This window comes from Ictidomys tridecemlineatus, chromosome 7 (genome assembly GCF_052094955.1).
Source record: "Ictidomys tridecemlineatus isolate mIctTri1 chromosome 7, mIctTri1.hap1, whole genome shotgun sequence".
NCBI classification, from domain to species: Eukaryota; Metazoa; Chordata; class Mammalia; order Rodentia; family Sciuridae; genus Ictidomys; species Ictidomys tridecemlineatus.
Genome location: NC_135483.1, coordinates 122,869,855 through 122,885,372, shown reverse-complemented (window position 1 = coordinate 122,885,372; position 15,518 = coordinate 122,869,855). Strand labels below are relative to the sequence as shown.

The 15,518-nt window shown below is 31.6% G+C and overlaps 1 protein-coding gene across 3 annotated transcripts in view; it reads left to right on the top strand.

Moving 5' to 3' along the window:
* The window catches only part of Arl5a (ARF like GTPase 5A), a 29,837-nt gene extending 14,943 nt beyond the window's left edge, over nt 1-14,894 (top strand). For all 3 annotated transcript variants that reach the window (XM_078017404.1, XM_005315804.3, XM_078017403.1), the window contains 3 exons: nt 362-445; nt 5,247-5,398; nt 8,780-14,894. In XM_078017404.1, coding sequence (XP_077873530.1) covers nt 362-445; nt 5,247-5,398; nt 8,780-8,828 — 285 coding nt within the window. In that variant the 3' untranslated portion in view covers nt 8,829-14,894. The remainder of the gene's footprint in view (nt 1-361; nt 446-5,246; nt 5,399-8,779) is intronic.
* Nucleotides 14,895-15,518: the final 624 nt, after the last annotated feature.

Sequence of the window (15,518 nt, the reverse complement as noted above, 5' to 3'; positions counted from 1 at the left end):
ATAATGTGGTTTTTTTCTTATTAAGTTATAGGGCATAAAGATGGACTTAGGCCCATTAGCATTTAAGATACTAATTTAGAAAGCAAGTATGTTGTATATTGGTTAGAATGTTAGCATTGTATTCTTTTTTCTCTTGTTATCTTTTTAAAAATTAGTAAATATATTTGAATTAGAAATGGATTAGACTTTTAGACATTACAATGTGTATTAGATATCTCTGGTTTTCCAACAATACCATAAGCTTCTAATATCTTGATATTAATAGTCCGTGAGTCAAATAAGCACTATTAATTTTCACATATCAAACTGAAAGACTGTGAATTATATATTCACTAATGACTTTTTTTGGTAATTATTTTAGTTTGTAATAGTAGTTGTGGACAGTACAGACAGAGAGAGGATTTCTGTAACTAGAGAAGAACTCTACAAAATGTTAGCACATGAGGTAAGTTATCTTTTTACATAAAATGCTGGGTGGGGGCAGAGGGAGTATTTGTATTACATTTCTTTTTAGTTTCTCTTGAAGATGCCATTTTAAATTGTTTGAAAAATTGTCTGCTGTCTATTCCTGATGGGCATGCCTATTTTATGATTTTGATACTTCTAAAATTTGCAGATTATCTGGAAACAGCAGAAAGTTTCTGGAATTAACAGTAGAATGTTATTTCATTTATCATAGATGAATTTGGAGTAGAAGTTTTATTAATAAGAATAATTCCTAAAATTACTTTTTATTTTACATTTTAAATAAATTTATCATACAGAGTATTATCATTGGAAATAAAGATTTTAAAATACCTGAGTACACAGCAATTTAGGGATTGAACCCCCAGGGGTGCTTAACCACATCCCCAGTCTTTTTATATTTTATTTAAAGACAGGATCTTGCTAAGGCTGGCTTTGAACTTGTGATCCTCCTGCCTCAGCCTCTTAAGCCGCTGGGATTACAGGTGTGTACCATTGTGCCCAGCTGCAATTCTTAAAATGTTTCTCATTTATTGGACAGATATTTAAATGTCTTGCTTGTTGCCAGACATGGTAGCAGAGGCCTGTAATCCCAGCAACTTGAGAGACTGAGGCAGGAGTATCTCAAATTTGAGACCACTGTAGGTAACTTAAAAGGGCTGGGGATGTAGCCCAGTGGTAGAATGCCTGTGGGTTTAATTCCCAGTACTAAAAATAAATGGAATGAAACAAAACAGAATGAAGTAAAATCATGTAGTAGTTGTTGCTCTTAGGCTTCTCTGATACTGGTTTTTTTTTTTTTAGCAAACAAAATTATATGACTAGCTACATTCTGTTATTCTTTGAAAAATATTACTAATAATATAAGTTAAAAATTAAATAAGCTACTACTGGTGATGTAGCGCAGAGGTAGACAACTTACCTGCAAAACAAATAAACTGAATAATTCAGTCAACTTAGTAATAAAATAGAAATATAAAATCATAATATTTACTATAATAGCAATTTTTCTTTTGAATGTCTTTCATAACAAATGCCACTTTCTCATATTTATAAGTAGGAATAGAAAAGTTAATATTTAGATGTATAGAGATTACTTTTTAATTTCAGTAAAATTTTTATAAAGAAAATTTTAAATATCTTTATAATAAAGATATATATTAATTTACTATTGATTTGAGTAATTTTTTTTTTTTTAAGTTTAAGAACTTTGGTATTCAGGCAGCCTTTCCTGACTTAAGGAAACCCAGTGAAGTGGTTTTGTAATTGAGATTCTTCATTTCTTATGGTGGTCATACCCACCAAATTGCACCTTTGCCTAGTTGATTCTATTTTCTGACAGCCATGTTAAACCTCCTGGGGTTTTTAAGATGTAAATTTTGCCATTGTACATTCATTTACGAAAAGCTGTTTTAGTTTGGGTTATATGCAGTAAGCCATAAAAGAGGCAGAAAAAAAAAGATTTTCTTTTTCTTTCCAACTTTGTATTTTAAAAAATTTACTAGCATTCTTCAGTTTGAAGGGTTGTTTTGTGAAGACTTTGGAAAGAAAAATAGATATCACATGTTGTCTCTGGGCTGTTTTTTATTTGTTAATAGGTAGTATCCCTATTTGATATTTGTTCTAATTATCCAATATGTAGCAGGATCAGTATTTGAAGAGCCCATTAGCAGGGCTCCAGTAAAATTTTTGAATTTTATTAGCTGGGGGCATTAACTTGGACAGATCACTTAACCTCTTCTGTTACAGGTGAGTGTACTCTTGAGACCTACAAAGTTATATGACTAATTAAGCTTTTTAAGAGTCAGGATTTGAATTTAGGCATTCTTGCTCAGCCTCTTTGTTCTTGATGGGCTGGGGAGACATAAGTAAGGCCTAACTGGAAAGTGAAAAGAGTCTGAATAGAAGATTATGGAAGAAAGGAATTGCAGATAAAGTTGAGAGCTAGCATAACTAGGGACAAGTGGATCAGAGAATGAGAACATGTCAATGAAAAATAAATTTAGACATGAGGTTAGTGGTACATTTCATAGTATTATATTAACCAACAATATCTTATTATCATCATTGATAATGATTCTTCACATGTATTCCAAAATATAAAACTATAAAAAAATTTAAAATACTTTCTGAAAGATTTTTCTTAAATAAAATATAAAACTTTGACACTAATTTTAAAATAGTTTCAAGCACCAAAGTCTGAATATTCTTTAGAATGATTCAACTTCTAGGAATTTTCTTCACAAATGAAGCTTTGAGAAACAAATGGACACCCATGTATGACATATAGAAAATGCTAAGTAAATGTCTCTTCCATTGCTGTTATTTGTCTTCTTAACTAAAATACATTTTAGACTCTTAAGATCAGATAATCTGCAATACTTAGCTTAAAGTTTTTAAAATGGCATATGTACATAAGATCACCATTGTCCACCTTATGCTTTGACCTTTTGTTAAGTCAAGCTAATAATAAGTCAAGCCTTAAGGTTATCTTATAAAAAGCAATGGAAGATTTTTCTCGCTAAATATTTAAAAAATAAGTAAAATAACTGTTTAATCAAGAACTCTAGATAAAGTTTGGGCTTTTGTGATCTAGAAAGAATTATATTCATTTTTTTTGTTTTGTTTGAAGACTTGATAAATGACTTTATTTCTTGTGTTTTTATATTTCCAGTTCAAGGGCTTCTGTAAATTTCAGCACTAAGTGATGAGCACAGATTACTTACAAATAAAATTTAATTATGTATCTTATGCCAGGTATTTGACAGAAGTTTTTTCTTTGAGCATACCAGCAGTAGCAAACCTGACCTATATAAAAGACTTCAACACACACTTGCAAGAGATATTGAAACCTAGAAGATAAGAAGATAGGAATTAAATCTCATGGAAAGTCCATCTACTTAGTTATTCAGCCACATATCAACTATTGATAATGGTTCCATTTTCTACTTGAGAAAAATATTATATCCTTTATGATGACTATATATACTTAAGTTATAGTATTTCCCTTCAATATTTTTGCCTTTTATATAACATGTGAATTGAACTATAGGTGAGACTAGTTGAACATGAAATTTTAAAACTGTTCACATTCTAACAGTATCTCTTTTTGAACGTGGTATTCAGGCAGCTACATCACTAGCTATAGTAGCATTAATAGTTGCCACCCTGCAGAGGGCACTCTAACTAAAAATCAATCTTGATTATTATATAAAATATTTTGCATAATTCTTTTTAATCACAAAAAATTTACCACTTACATTTTTTTATTTATATAACAATCAAATGAGTCATCAAAACTATATTCTAACAGGAGTAATGTAAAGCTATCAGCTTGTGCTTATAGAAGATATTGCTTTAAATATATGTACGTTATTAAAACCAAACTATCCTTTTAAAATCCCTCAGAAGAATGACAGCATTCAACACAATTTAGAAAACTTGCAAGCATAACCTTAGTTTTGTTAGTATCTCTTCATATATATAGGCAGAATTTTATGGGAGTTTAATTCACTAGTTGAATTGCATCCTTCAGGGATTCTTGGCCTAAATGGGAGTTAGGGTATCTTTTAAAACACTAAAATTACATGTAAATTTAAAAACATTTTTGGCATATATACATATGTGCATTTTTTGAGGAAAAGATCTGTAACTTTGACTAGATTATCCAGTAAGTCTCTGGCTTTAAAATAGTCTGGGGTTGGGAAGAAGTGTGGCCAGAAAGATACTAAGAACCTTGGGCCTGTTTTGTGAGTAAAACTTAATCATTTTGGAATATGCACAATTATTATGTTTAGAAAAGGATAGTATGGTGTCTTTCTCAGATGAGATACAAAATAAATGTTAATTGTAAGGAACAAATGCAGAAAGTTTTAAAAGAACTTGCTCAGAATCATAGCATAGAAGTGGTATAACTTACTAATCGAGTAAATTTGATAAATTTAATGCTAATAAGATGACCTTATGATATATTTATATCTAAGAAATCTTCCTGGACAAACAGGAGTTAGGTCTCAGTATGGATAGGATTGATTTAGAATAGTGCTTCTCAACTGAGAATTAAGCCCTAAGGCCTTAAGGCATGCATTTTATGTAATGAATTCCTTAATTTCCTATGCATCTAGAAGGTATTAGCTATGTGCATTGTTGGGAAACTTGTAGTGTAATCACCCACATCATTTTCTACAGTTTAGTTCTCATATGGAACCGTGGTTATGAAAGGCTGGTTTAGAAGGTAATATATGCAGGTAAAGTGAGAGCAACATCGTCTCAGAGGTGTGAATAACATGATTTGGATTTGGGACTGTGTAGAACTGTTCAGAGAGCAGTAAATAGATTGCTAATTAGAGTGTTTTATATAGTGAGTGATGATTGGTAAGGCAGAATATCTAGATAAGGTAGAAAGGTACAAGTAGGGTAGGGTTTTGGAGAACTCTTAAGTACCAGGATAAAGGGTAGCTCTTAGTAGCCATATAAGCCTAGTCATGTCATTGGGTGGTGGGTATATTTTATATTTGAACAGATAATTGTTAAAAAAAAGTACTTAGAATCATAAAAATATAGTTTAAGGCTGTAAGAAATATGTAAATCCATACTAGTATATATTTATTTTTTCAAAATGTGTTTGGTGTTAAGTTTGCTTCTATCAGCCTGTGAGCCACAAGATACTTTTGTGAAGAATCATTAAGAAATTCTAGGTTAATAAGATGAGAATCAATCTGTTAAGTTGGAAAATATGTAGAAAAATAAGTTTGTCTTTCAAGTTTTGTTTGTTTTTATAGGACCTAAGAAAAGCTGGATTACTGATTTTTGCTAATAAACAAGACGTTAAAGAATGCATGAGTGTAGCAGAAATCTCCCAGTTTTTGAAGCTAACTTCTATTAAAGATCATCAGTGGCATATCCAGGCATGCTGTGCTCTTACTGGCGAGGGGTAAGAACATATATTTAGGTAACATGTATTTAGCATGGAAATGTTTATGTCTTCTTAAACCCAATAAATATTTAAGGAAAAGATTTAAGAAATGGTTGATGTCTACAGTTAGACTTTTTAGGATGTTTTTGTAAATTCTAAAACATACAATATAAACATAATATACGTAAATCAACTGAGCATATAGATGATGCAGTTGCTGTAGAAACTCAGAGAAATGAGTGTGTCATCAAGAGCTGGAGACGTCAGGAAATGCTTCTTATGATAATGATGGACTGCAAGAACTAATGCTGAGTATATTCCATCTCAGGTGCTTTCCATATGGTGCCTTATTTAATCCTCAGGGAAGCCCTATAGTCTATGTTAACTCATTTTATGAATAAAGAATCTGAAACAGAAGAGGACCCATGCATGAGACTAGTTTAGGGATATTTGCATTGCCACTAGTGTTGTCAAGAGAAAAATTTTACGTTTTCAAAACAAAGTTAGAAGATAGTATGGCCCATGAAGATAGCAATGGCATGAGGGTCCTTGGTTTTGGAGTGAGAAGAGTTGAAGTGTAGGTTGATCCTAACAGTAGGATTTTGCCCAGGTCTAATGCCCAGAGATGAAAGTATTTCCAGAAGGAGGTGTTAGTCAACTTTGTCAAATACAAGGCCAACAACAAGGAGGATAGAGAGTATGTATTAACTTTAACTGTGAATAAGTAAATTCAGTTAGAGCAAATTCTCTGTATTGGAAAGTAGGCAGAGGATAAGAGTAGTTCAGAGAAGAATTAGATTTTAGAAAACCAACTGTAAACTCTTGGAAGGAGGGATGATATAGAGGAGGTTGGAAATAGAATAAAAAGCTAAAAAGAAGAGCCAGGCTCAGTGGAACTTGCCTATAACCCCAGCTACTCAGGAGGCTAAGGCAAGCGCTTTGCAAATTTGAGGCCAGTCACAAAGGGCTGGGGATGTAGCTCAATGGTAGAGCACCTGGGCTCAGTCCTCAGTATTAGGGGGAAAAAAAGGGAAGAAAAATGGTTAAAAGAAGGGGCAAGCTAAAGTTTGGTTTTGTCTTTCTTTTTTCAAAGATATGGTAAATCTCTGTGTTATATGTTTGTGCATGCACACAGAATAAAGAGTTAAATGACAGAAGAAGGATTCTAAAAAAAGGCCTTAAATTTTTGGTTGAGGTTCTTGAGGTATTCAGAAAGAGCAGAAGCTTGAAGTATAGATGAATGAAATAGGTAAGGCAAGAGAAATGCTTTTCCTTTCAAGATTGATGAACAGTGAACTATTAAATTGAGTTTCTGAAGCCATATCTTATTGAAATAGAAGATATTATTACAGACATTCAGAAGAGCTAATTTTAACTTTAAAAAAAGCAAATCTATTCATTTTTTTAAAATTTCAGACAATACCAGTTACCCATATATTTACGTAAAAAAAGTTATGTATTTGTCAAATAGTTTAATATAAATATAGAAAGAGAATGAGGCATTGGGTTCCATCTTCAGCACCACATAAAAATAAGTTGAATACATGTTGATATATATATTTCAAAGCAAAAACACTTGATTATAATATTAAATTTAACAGTAAATATAGTCATCTAGGAATTTACTTAAGATTTAATTTGTATTCTTTGATAATTAATTAGAAAATATATACAGATTACATATGAAGTCAACTACATTTTAAAAAGAATAAAACAATAGATGAAGATGTATTTTCAAACTTTGTTTCAGGTGGGTTTCTATTTGTAGCAGTTAGCCCGGAGAAATGTTTAGTTTTGGGGAAAAGGTTCTGTTCCCTTCTTAATTCTTGATACTTTGGTCCAAATTCTTGATTTTAGTTTTGTTCAGCATTTTGATTCAGTGAATTTGAGATCACAAACTTTGGAGCTTGTCCTCATTTTTATACTTATTTTTGCTATTTGCTAACCTTGCTAAACCTGGATTTTCTCTGTAACATGGAAAAAAATTCCCGGATATAGTAGTGTACTATTCCAGATACTCAAGAGGTTAAGGCAGGAAGATCAGAAGATCTCAACTCTGAGACTAGACTAAGCAACTTGGAAAGACTCTGACTTAAGATTTTAAAAAATTAAAAGGGTTGAGAGTGTAGCTCATTGGTAAAATGCCAGGGGCCCAAAATCACCAGTACCAAAGCAAACAAATAAATGGAAAAAACAAAATCATGGGATGGCTTCTGACCTCACTGTAGTGAAGATTAATTAAAATAGTAGATGTTGGGGCTGGGTTGTAGCTCAGTGGTAGAGCACTTGCCTCACGTGTATGAGGCACTGGGTTCCATCCTCAGCACCACATAAAAATAAATAAATAAATAGTGGGTGTTAAGTCCTTAGAATAGTAATAGTTACTAATTTGCTATTAGTTAAGTACTGTTCATTTGTTGCTTTTCTTATTGTGCCATATTTCTTATCAGTAGTTTATAGGTAGAATTTAGTTAAAGGAGAAAAATATAGGCCACAACTATTTGTTTACTTCATTGCCATTTATTTTTATCTTCTTTTATAATATTAGACTTGTACTTGATACAAAAATCTGAGTTTTAAAAAAAACTTTAATATTGTACCTTCATTTTGTTGTAATAGCACTTGAAACCATTTTCTTCTTGCTAAACATTTAATTTCTCTTATCACAATGAACATCCCTGTGTTTTGGATTAATCCAGTTACCCATTGTTCAGCAATCTAATTGGTGTTATAAAATTTTACTGCCCACAGATTTTTATATATAAATGTAATATACATACATGCTTACTTTGTCTTAACAACTCTGCTATATAGTTAATTTAATATCCTGCCACTTGTTTCATGTATCTCATAAGCATTTTTGGTATCAAAATTTTTTGAAAGGACAATTTTAATGTTCGTTCTTTTTTTCCTGTTAAGAATGCTTAATGAAGCGCTGAGGGTATAGTTCCATGGTAGAATGCTTACCTAGGCTTTATGAGAGCCTGAGTTCAATTCCCAGCACTGCAAAAAAGGCTTTAATGAACAGTCTTATGTGTAAATTTATAAATAATCCCTTGATTTTTTTTTTAGGATACATTTCTAGAATTAGAAAGATTTTTCTAATTTTTTAATATTTTTGTTATCTATTGCCAGATTATGTTCTGTTGGTATTCATTGTGTAATTAGTAAGCTCAGTTTTATGTCAGCCAGAGTGTTCTAGATACTAGAGATATAATTAAACCAAAAGCATGGATGTACTGTGTATATGAGAGAATGGTTTCACTGCAACAGCACCTGCATTGAATACTGTTGATTTTTAAAACTCTGTTGTTCAAGTAAATGAAAAATATCATCTTTTAGTTTGTAGTCCATAGTTTTAGTTCAGAATTTAATCAAATGATTTTGGTTTCTTTATAGATTATGCCAAGGACTTGAATGGATGATGTCACGACTTAAGATTAGATGATCTCTACTGACCTCTTCTCATAGACTTTGTATAAACAAAGTGCTGGACTTTACCTGAAAGCTGCAAAAATTAATGGTTTAGATATATTTATAATAAACTGATTTCAATTTTTTTCTATAAGAAGAAAAATTAAGACCACTTATTTGAAAACAAGATGAAGTCTCATCTTCCAATTTGCTTTCTCATTAGTTCCTTCCAAAGTACTTTATTAAAGCTGTGATTGACATTTTTCTCAATGAATCCTCTCAGGACAATGTATAGCCTGTGGTAAGTACAAAGGGAGAGGAAGATGTTTTGAACTTTAAGAGCTTTATTATCAGTATACCCCTCCCCAACTGAATGTTGTTCTCTTTTTGTTCCACTAAGTCAAAATACAAATCAGCACATATACTGTTTCCAATATTTTAAATGTCATGTTAGTTATGAAAAAAAAGTATTTTACTTAAGGTTGTGTACGTATTATGTATATACCTCAAGTTCAAGTTAATGGCTTTGATTTGTGTTCTAAAGAAAAGCAAATAACGCAAAAATTAGTAATATCCTTAGTTATTGCCCTAATGAGATAAGTACTGGCATTGGTATTAAGTGCCATTTTATACTTTTCCTGTATGTTTTCTGTATTATACTAATCAAACGTCCCTTCTCCCCAAATCATTGAGCTGCTCTTAAGAAAAAAAAAGATACAGGAAAAAACTTGACATTGTATATCCATTTTTGTTGATCAGTAACACACATAGAAATGTGTAATCCAACTAAGTGAAATATCTGTCAAATTTTTGGCTTACCCAGTTGACAGAATTGCACAGTGGAGCATTGATCAGATTAATCCTTGTATTGGTCTAAATTATTGAATAGATTATTAATCCACTTATAAATCAATCATAAATTGCGATTAAAACTATCAAGTGATTTCTTCTTAATTAAAATCTATTGTGTGAAACATGTCTACCCAAAGAGGTAACATTCTATAAATATTATTAAACAATTAGCTAGAGTCTTTTTAAGTATAAAAGTATATATGTCAAGCTGTTAAAATGAGAGTACAAGTAATGCATAAAAAATTTCTGAGCAACATTTGAAATTTTTTAATTTGCAGATTTCTTATTTTAGGATTTGGAATCCTTTTGAGGTTTTTTTTGTTGTTTTTCTTAAGTTTTCTTTGATCTTTCACCTTGTAAATGCATTGTTTAACAATTAATAGTGGTAAATTTTTAATGCTGTTGGCTGGAAAACTGATTGGTGTATGATATATTATTTGTACTAAGAAATAACTTGCCCCAAAATACCTTTTGTTTGCTTAGGTTTCTTTCTTTCTTTTTAATGTCTGAAAATTGAAGGTATTTTTGTCATAATTGTAAACAGAATTATCCTGTATTAAAATATATACTCTATTTGTGTATCTTTTATGCCCTGAAAATTTGAAGGTTAATCCATACTGGCATGTTTTAGAACATTCAAAAAAAGAAATTACTTTTAATACCAACCTTTTAAATTTCATGAAGATTTTGGTAGAAATAATAGTATATACTATAAGCATTGACAAAACTGAAAATTTCTTTCTATGAAATATAAAATGCTCAGTATCTAAATCCAAGTTGGGTGTGGTATATCAGTGTTAACTTTGGATGTTTTGTGTTTTATATTTATGTTGCAGTGTTCAAAATGCAAATATAACATTTAATATTTGTCATGCTTTTACAAAAGTGAATCCTAAATTACTAAGCTTTGTCCATATGTACTCATACTTTTGGAATTACTTGTTGTATATTAAAAATTCCCTTAAAAACCCAATTCTATTTTGCAGTTTCATCAGAAACAAATATCCTTTAATAGAGTCCCAAAATCTACACTCTTTGTCCTTTTTATTTTTTAATTTGAGTAATCATGTACTTATCCTTGGATTGCTGTCCTGTCAATACAATACAGATACATTCACTTGTCATCAAAGTGTTGGAAAAGTATTTTAATTGGATGTGTAAAGAAAGCATGCACTACATTGTTAGAGGTGGTTTAGTGTAATTGACTACTGACATGATATCATGAGAATGCTTGGTATCTTACACGACATTAACAAAACATGATTTTTTTATTTTCTACCCTTCTAGACTGAGCATCAGAAATAAAACAGTACCTGTGTGCTTGTATGTAAAACCAAAATTGCAACTGTGAAAAAAAGATCATTTCTTCTATGAAAATATCAAAATCATTTTAACAGTATTTTTCCAAATAAGATGGAGAGCCTCATGAACAGTCATTCTGGCAATTTATATGTAGTTTAAGTGGAAATAAGCAAAGAATAATTCTCTTGGGTTTTTAATGTTATTTGGGGTTATTTATGCTCAGTTTTGGAAAGAACGAAGATTTGTATCTCTATACATGTAGCAAGATTTAAATACCTGTTTTGATACTAATTTTGAGAGTCATAACTTCTTTTGATATGTTGGTAGAAATTAAAAATGAGCATATGCTAAAGCATTAAGATATACTTAATTTTGTCATAATAGCATTTATAAAGTATATCTTTCACATTATATTAAAGGTTCTTGTTTGAAATTTTCAGTTTTCTTTATCTTTCTAGCACATCGTGGCCCTCACAATGGGCAAAGAATACAGTGAAGGCAAGTGGGGTAGAGCAGTGGGGAGTGGGCATTCATTTCCTTATATGATATTTTGCCTTAAGAGTAAAAAAAGTGCTTTAGCACTGTTGGTTGGCATATTTAATGCAGGTGGAGAAAGTGACTTTAGAAGTATGACACGAAATAGAGAACAAAAGAATTTCTGGCCTTTTAAGAAGTGCCTGGTAGGTAGATACAGAGTCACAGAGAAGTGCAGAGAGCTTGAGGAAAGGTGTGAAGTCCTTGAGATGTTCTTGTTCCTTTGTCTTTAGGGTATAGTATTAAGATGCCTAGAAATGGGACTGTATTATCTCTCTCATGGGCACTTTACATTTCTTGCTGTCAGTACAGCAGCCACATACAGTACAGTCAACCTCAAAATCTGTTTATAAAAGTAATGTAAATAGAAAAATTATAGACAACTTTCTAGTTTTCTGTGCAGGCAGTTTTGGGAATGTACTGTAGTCTGCTCTGCTTTGTATATAGGGAAAAAGAGCACATTGTAGATTACCTGTGACCTTTTGTCATCTTCTCTTAATTGCCCAGGGTATCCTGGCCTCAATCTCATTTTCAGGGTTTGGGTAGAGGCAAGATTTTTTTCATGACTCAACTTTGATCCCTTCCACTTCTTGCTTCAGGATTGACCTTTCCCATAGCTCAATTATCCCTTGTTCTCCTGAAGGTACACTAAATTTTATCTATAACCATTATTTCCCAAACCACTAGTTCTGAATAGCTCATCTAGTTTCTAGCTATCTACCCACCATTGCCTTTGTTTGCTTGTTTGGATTTTGTTCATTAAAGGGCATTTTAAGAGTTGTTGAGTCCATCAGAAGACCAGATTGCAATGTATACAGCATATATGTGCCAATAGTAGAATCCTGTATATTATACTGTATTTAACATTTAATGCTTCTTAATTTTTCATATGCTGCAAAAGTAGATTCAGAAAGATACGAGAAATACCTAAACTCTGCCAGTTCCTTGAGCTACTAGTAAGGTCTGGAGGATATTAAGTTATATGTGCATTATTTTCCCACTACCAAGAATGGTTATGTTTTGGAGCATACCAGTTCAAGTAATTTAAGTTGGAAAAAGATGCCAAATCTTTATGTAGTGTTTAACTTAAAGATATCCTTAAACCATTGCCCACATTCCATTTTTCCCCCTCATGTTTACTTAAAGAACAAAGATCAATATTAGATTTCTAAAGGAATTTGTAATAAGAAACAGTTTTACAAAATAATTTGCCTATTGGGATGGACTTTAAAAGACATTAGAATAATCAACCACTATGTATTGGCTGTGTAAATGCAGGTATAAAAACGAAAAAGGCCTTTAAACTTTGAAGCTCCACTTACACAAAAGAATGTATTAAAGATTATTTTAAGATCATGATATGGAGTCAAGGAACGCAAGCTAGAATAGAACACTTTGCTAAAAAGTGTCTGCTTCTCTTTAACCTTAAAATGATATGAAATTTTGAAGAAATTAATAGGATACAGTTGGGTTAGTTATACAATATTTCTTATTGATTTTGTAGCCTTTCCTCCTTTACATGTTGTTCTGAAAGCTAAAGTTTAAATCTTTATGGTATTGTATGTTAGATAATGCCATTCTTTGGTAGAAAATTCCCATAGTCTGTATCCAAGAAGTGCCTAAAATTGATTTGTGTTGATTTTTAAGTCCATCTAATAAATTATATGTTTTATATGGTATTGTATGTGCTTGTCTTACTGATGACACAGACCTGAGGGTTTTTAAGTCACAGTTTATGCTTTATTTGAATAAAAAGGTTTAAATTTAAAGATATCCAACTAACCCTCATCAAGCATAGAATAAAAGAGCATCAGCAAAATTATTTTTTATCTTTTCTAATAACAGTTTTTCATGACCTTGTCATTCGTTAATGCAGCAACTAGAAAACTGAACTCTTCCTGTTTTTTAAACAGTTTTAACAAAAAAAATTATAATGTTTATATTTGAAGACCTCAAAATAAGGGTTTGTTGCTTATGTAAGAGCCTCTTCATTCTCGGTTAGTGGTTAGCAGTTTTGAGTGTCAAAACATTTAGTGTACAGTCATTTCATTTCCTTTGTTTATATAGTGCTTAACCAAAATATTTGATAAAATCAATACATTTCTCGTATATTGTTCCATGTTTATAAAACTGACCATAAAATAACTGTAAATTCTAGAGAAAAGCTTGACTGTATTTTCAGCAATGTACATTACATTGTGTTCATAAGTCATTTTGCATGAAAAATGAAATGTGTATCTTATTTTAAATTAATGTGTACTATACCCTTTCCCCAAACTTCTTACATTGGTGTTATTCAGAATTCTAGTTCATTAGATTGGAGTAGCCTTTTCTTATATTGTGCCCCTCTAGGTTCCATGAGATAAGGTGATACCTGCAAAGCACTTTTAAAGATATTTTTTATGTTAATCTCCAGGATACAGCATTGAGGAGGCAGCTATAGCTAATGAGGGCTCTTTTGGTTGCTAGAGATGAGAAAAGTATATACTAATAGTTTTAATTTCTGCACAAAATACATTTTACTAATTGTATTGATTTAAAATATGACAAATCCTTGTAGATATTGTTCTTATCATATTTTCCCAGAGGAGCCTAAGTAAAAATGTGTTCCAACTGGCCTGTTTATATAACTCCCACCACAGTTGCTACCCCAAATTGACTCTGAATACTGACAAGTTAGAAAGCCTTTTGAAAATTTTGTTTCTTGAAATTTTCAGTATGACAAAAGGTTTTCACTTGAGGTCTGCATGCAAAAAGTGGTGGAAAGTTTGTCTTACCTCTCTGCTGTTTTATGAACTGTTTCTCTATATACTAGGGATATTTCACACTGAAGGAATATTCCAGGAAATGAGGGTGTCGAAATTGATGTTTTTGTATTTCCTCAGTGCAGATGTGTTAGATGTCTAGGAAACAGTGCTTCAGGACTTCTCTTTTTCAGCTTCATGGATGGCTGGATGATATTTATGTTTATTCTGAGGAAGGGAGGAAGCAGGCATATTGGAGCGGGGACTTTTTCATTGGTAAAGCAGTGTAATCAGCTGCTTTGCAGATGTGCTACTTCATTATACTTGTATCAACGTTCTTATGCCCATAATTGACTGAAATGTCAGGCTCCAGAAATGTAAGGTGTTGGCCAGATGACCAGTAATAGGACCTTGTGGATTATTAAGTGGAGGAATAATGTCAAGGTAGTTTGAGAAGTAATGACAAAGTTTTACTGGTAAATTTCCATGTTTGATATGTACATTAATCTTTAAAACAAAAAAGTTGCATGTTAACCTGGTACAAAGTATTGTCTCTGCTTTATGCTTCAAGTAAAAAGAAACAGACTTGAGTTTCAATTGTTATTCTATTATGTACTGTTATATATTCCTTTTCTTTTAGAAAAGGTTAATTATAATTACTCTTCACACCTCTGTGTTGTCAGTGTTTTTATTTTGTTCATTCTCTAAATTTGCAGATTCATTGGTGGTAGGGCGGGGATCTGCCTTGGCAATCAAAATGGTATTATAGATACATTATGTAAATGACAAAAGATTGTCTTACTGTTCTTTTGGAAACTTTTTAGGACTTAGTTCATTCAAAGAAAGCTTTCTATTTTTTTACTTATGAACCTGATAATTGGAAACAAATTGAGCTTAATAGTGACCGATGTGTGGTTGATTTGTTTTAAAATGTCAAAAGAATCAATTCATTTAAAATTAATATTAGTGAACATCCATGATTATGAATGATAATAAGCAGAAGAAAAAAGGAACAAAAAATGAAGAGATGGAAGTCACCCCCCGGGCATATGCATATTTGACTATTATCTTTTACCCCTCCACTAGGGGGTAAGCACCAAAAGTGCTTTTGAACCTGGGTGTTAAGTTTAATGACTCGTATCTATTTCAAAATGAATTCAAGGTGACTTATGTTTTCCACATGAGTTCTTATAATAGAGATAGGATTTATATCCTTAAACATGTCTTAAAACCACCATGCAAGGTTAGATAAATATATACAAATTGCATTTATTTTAAATCTGTATGGGTCT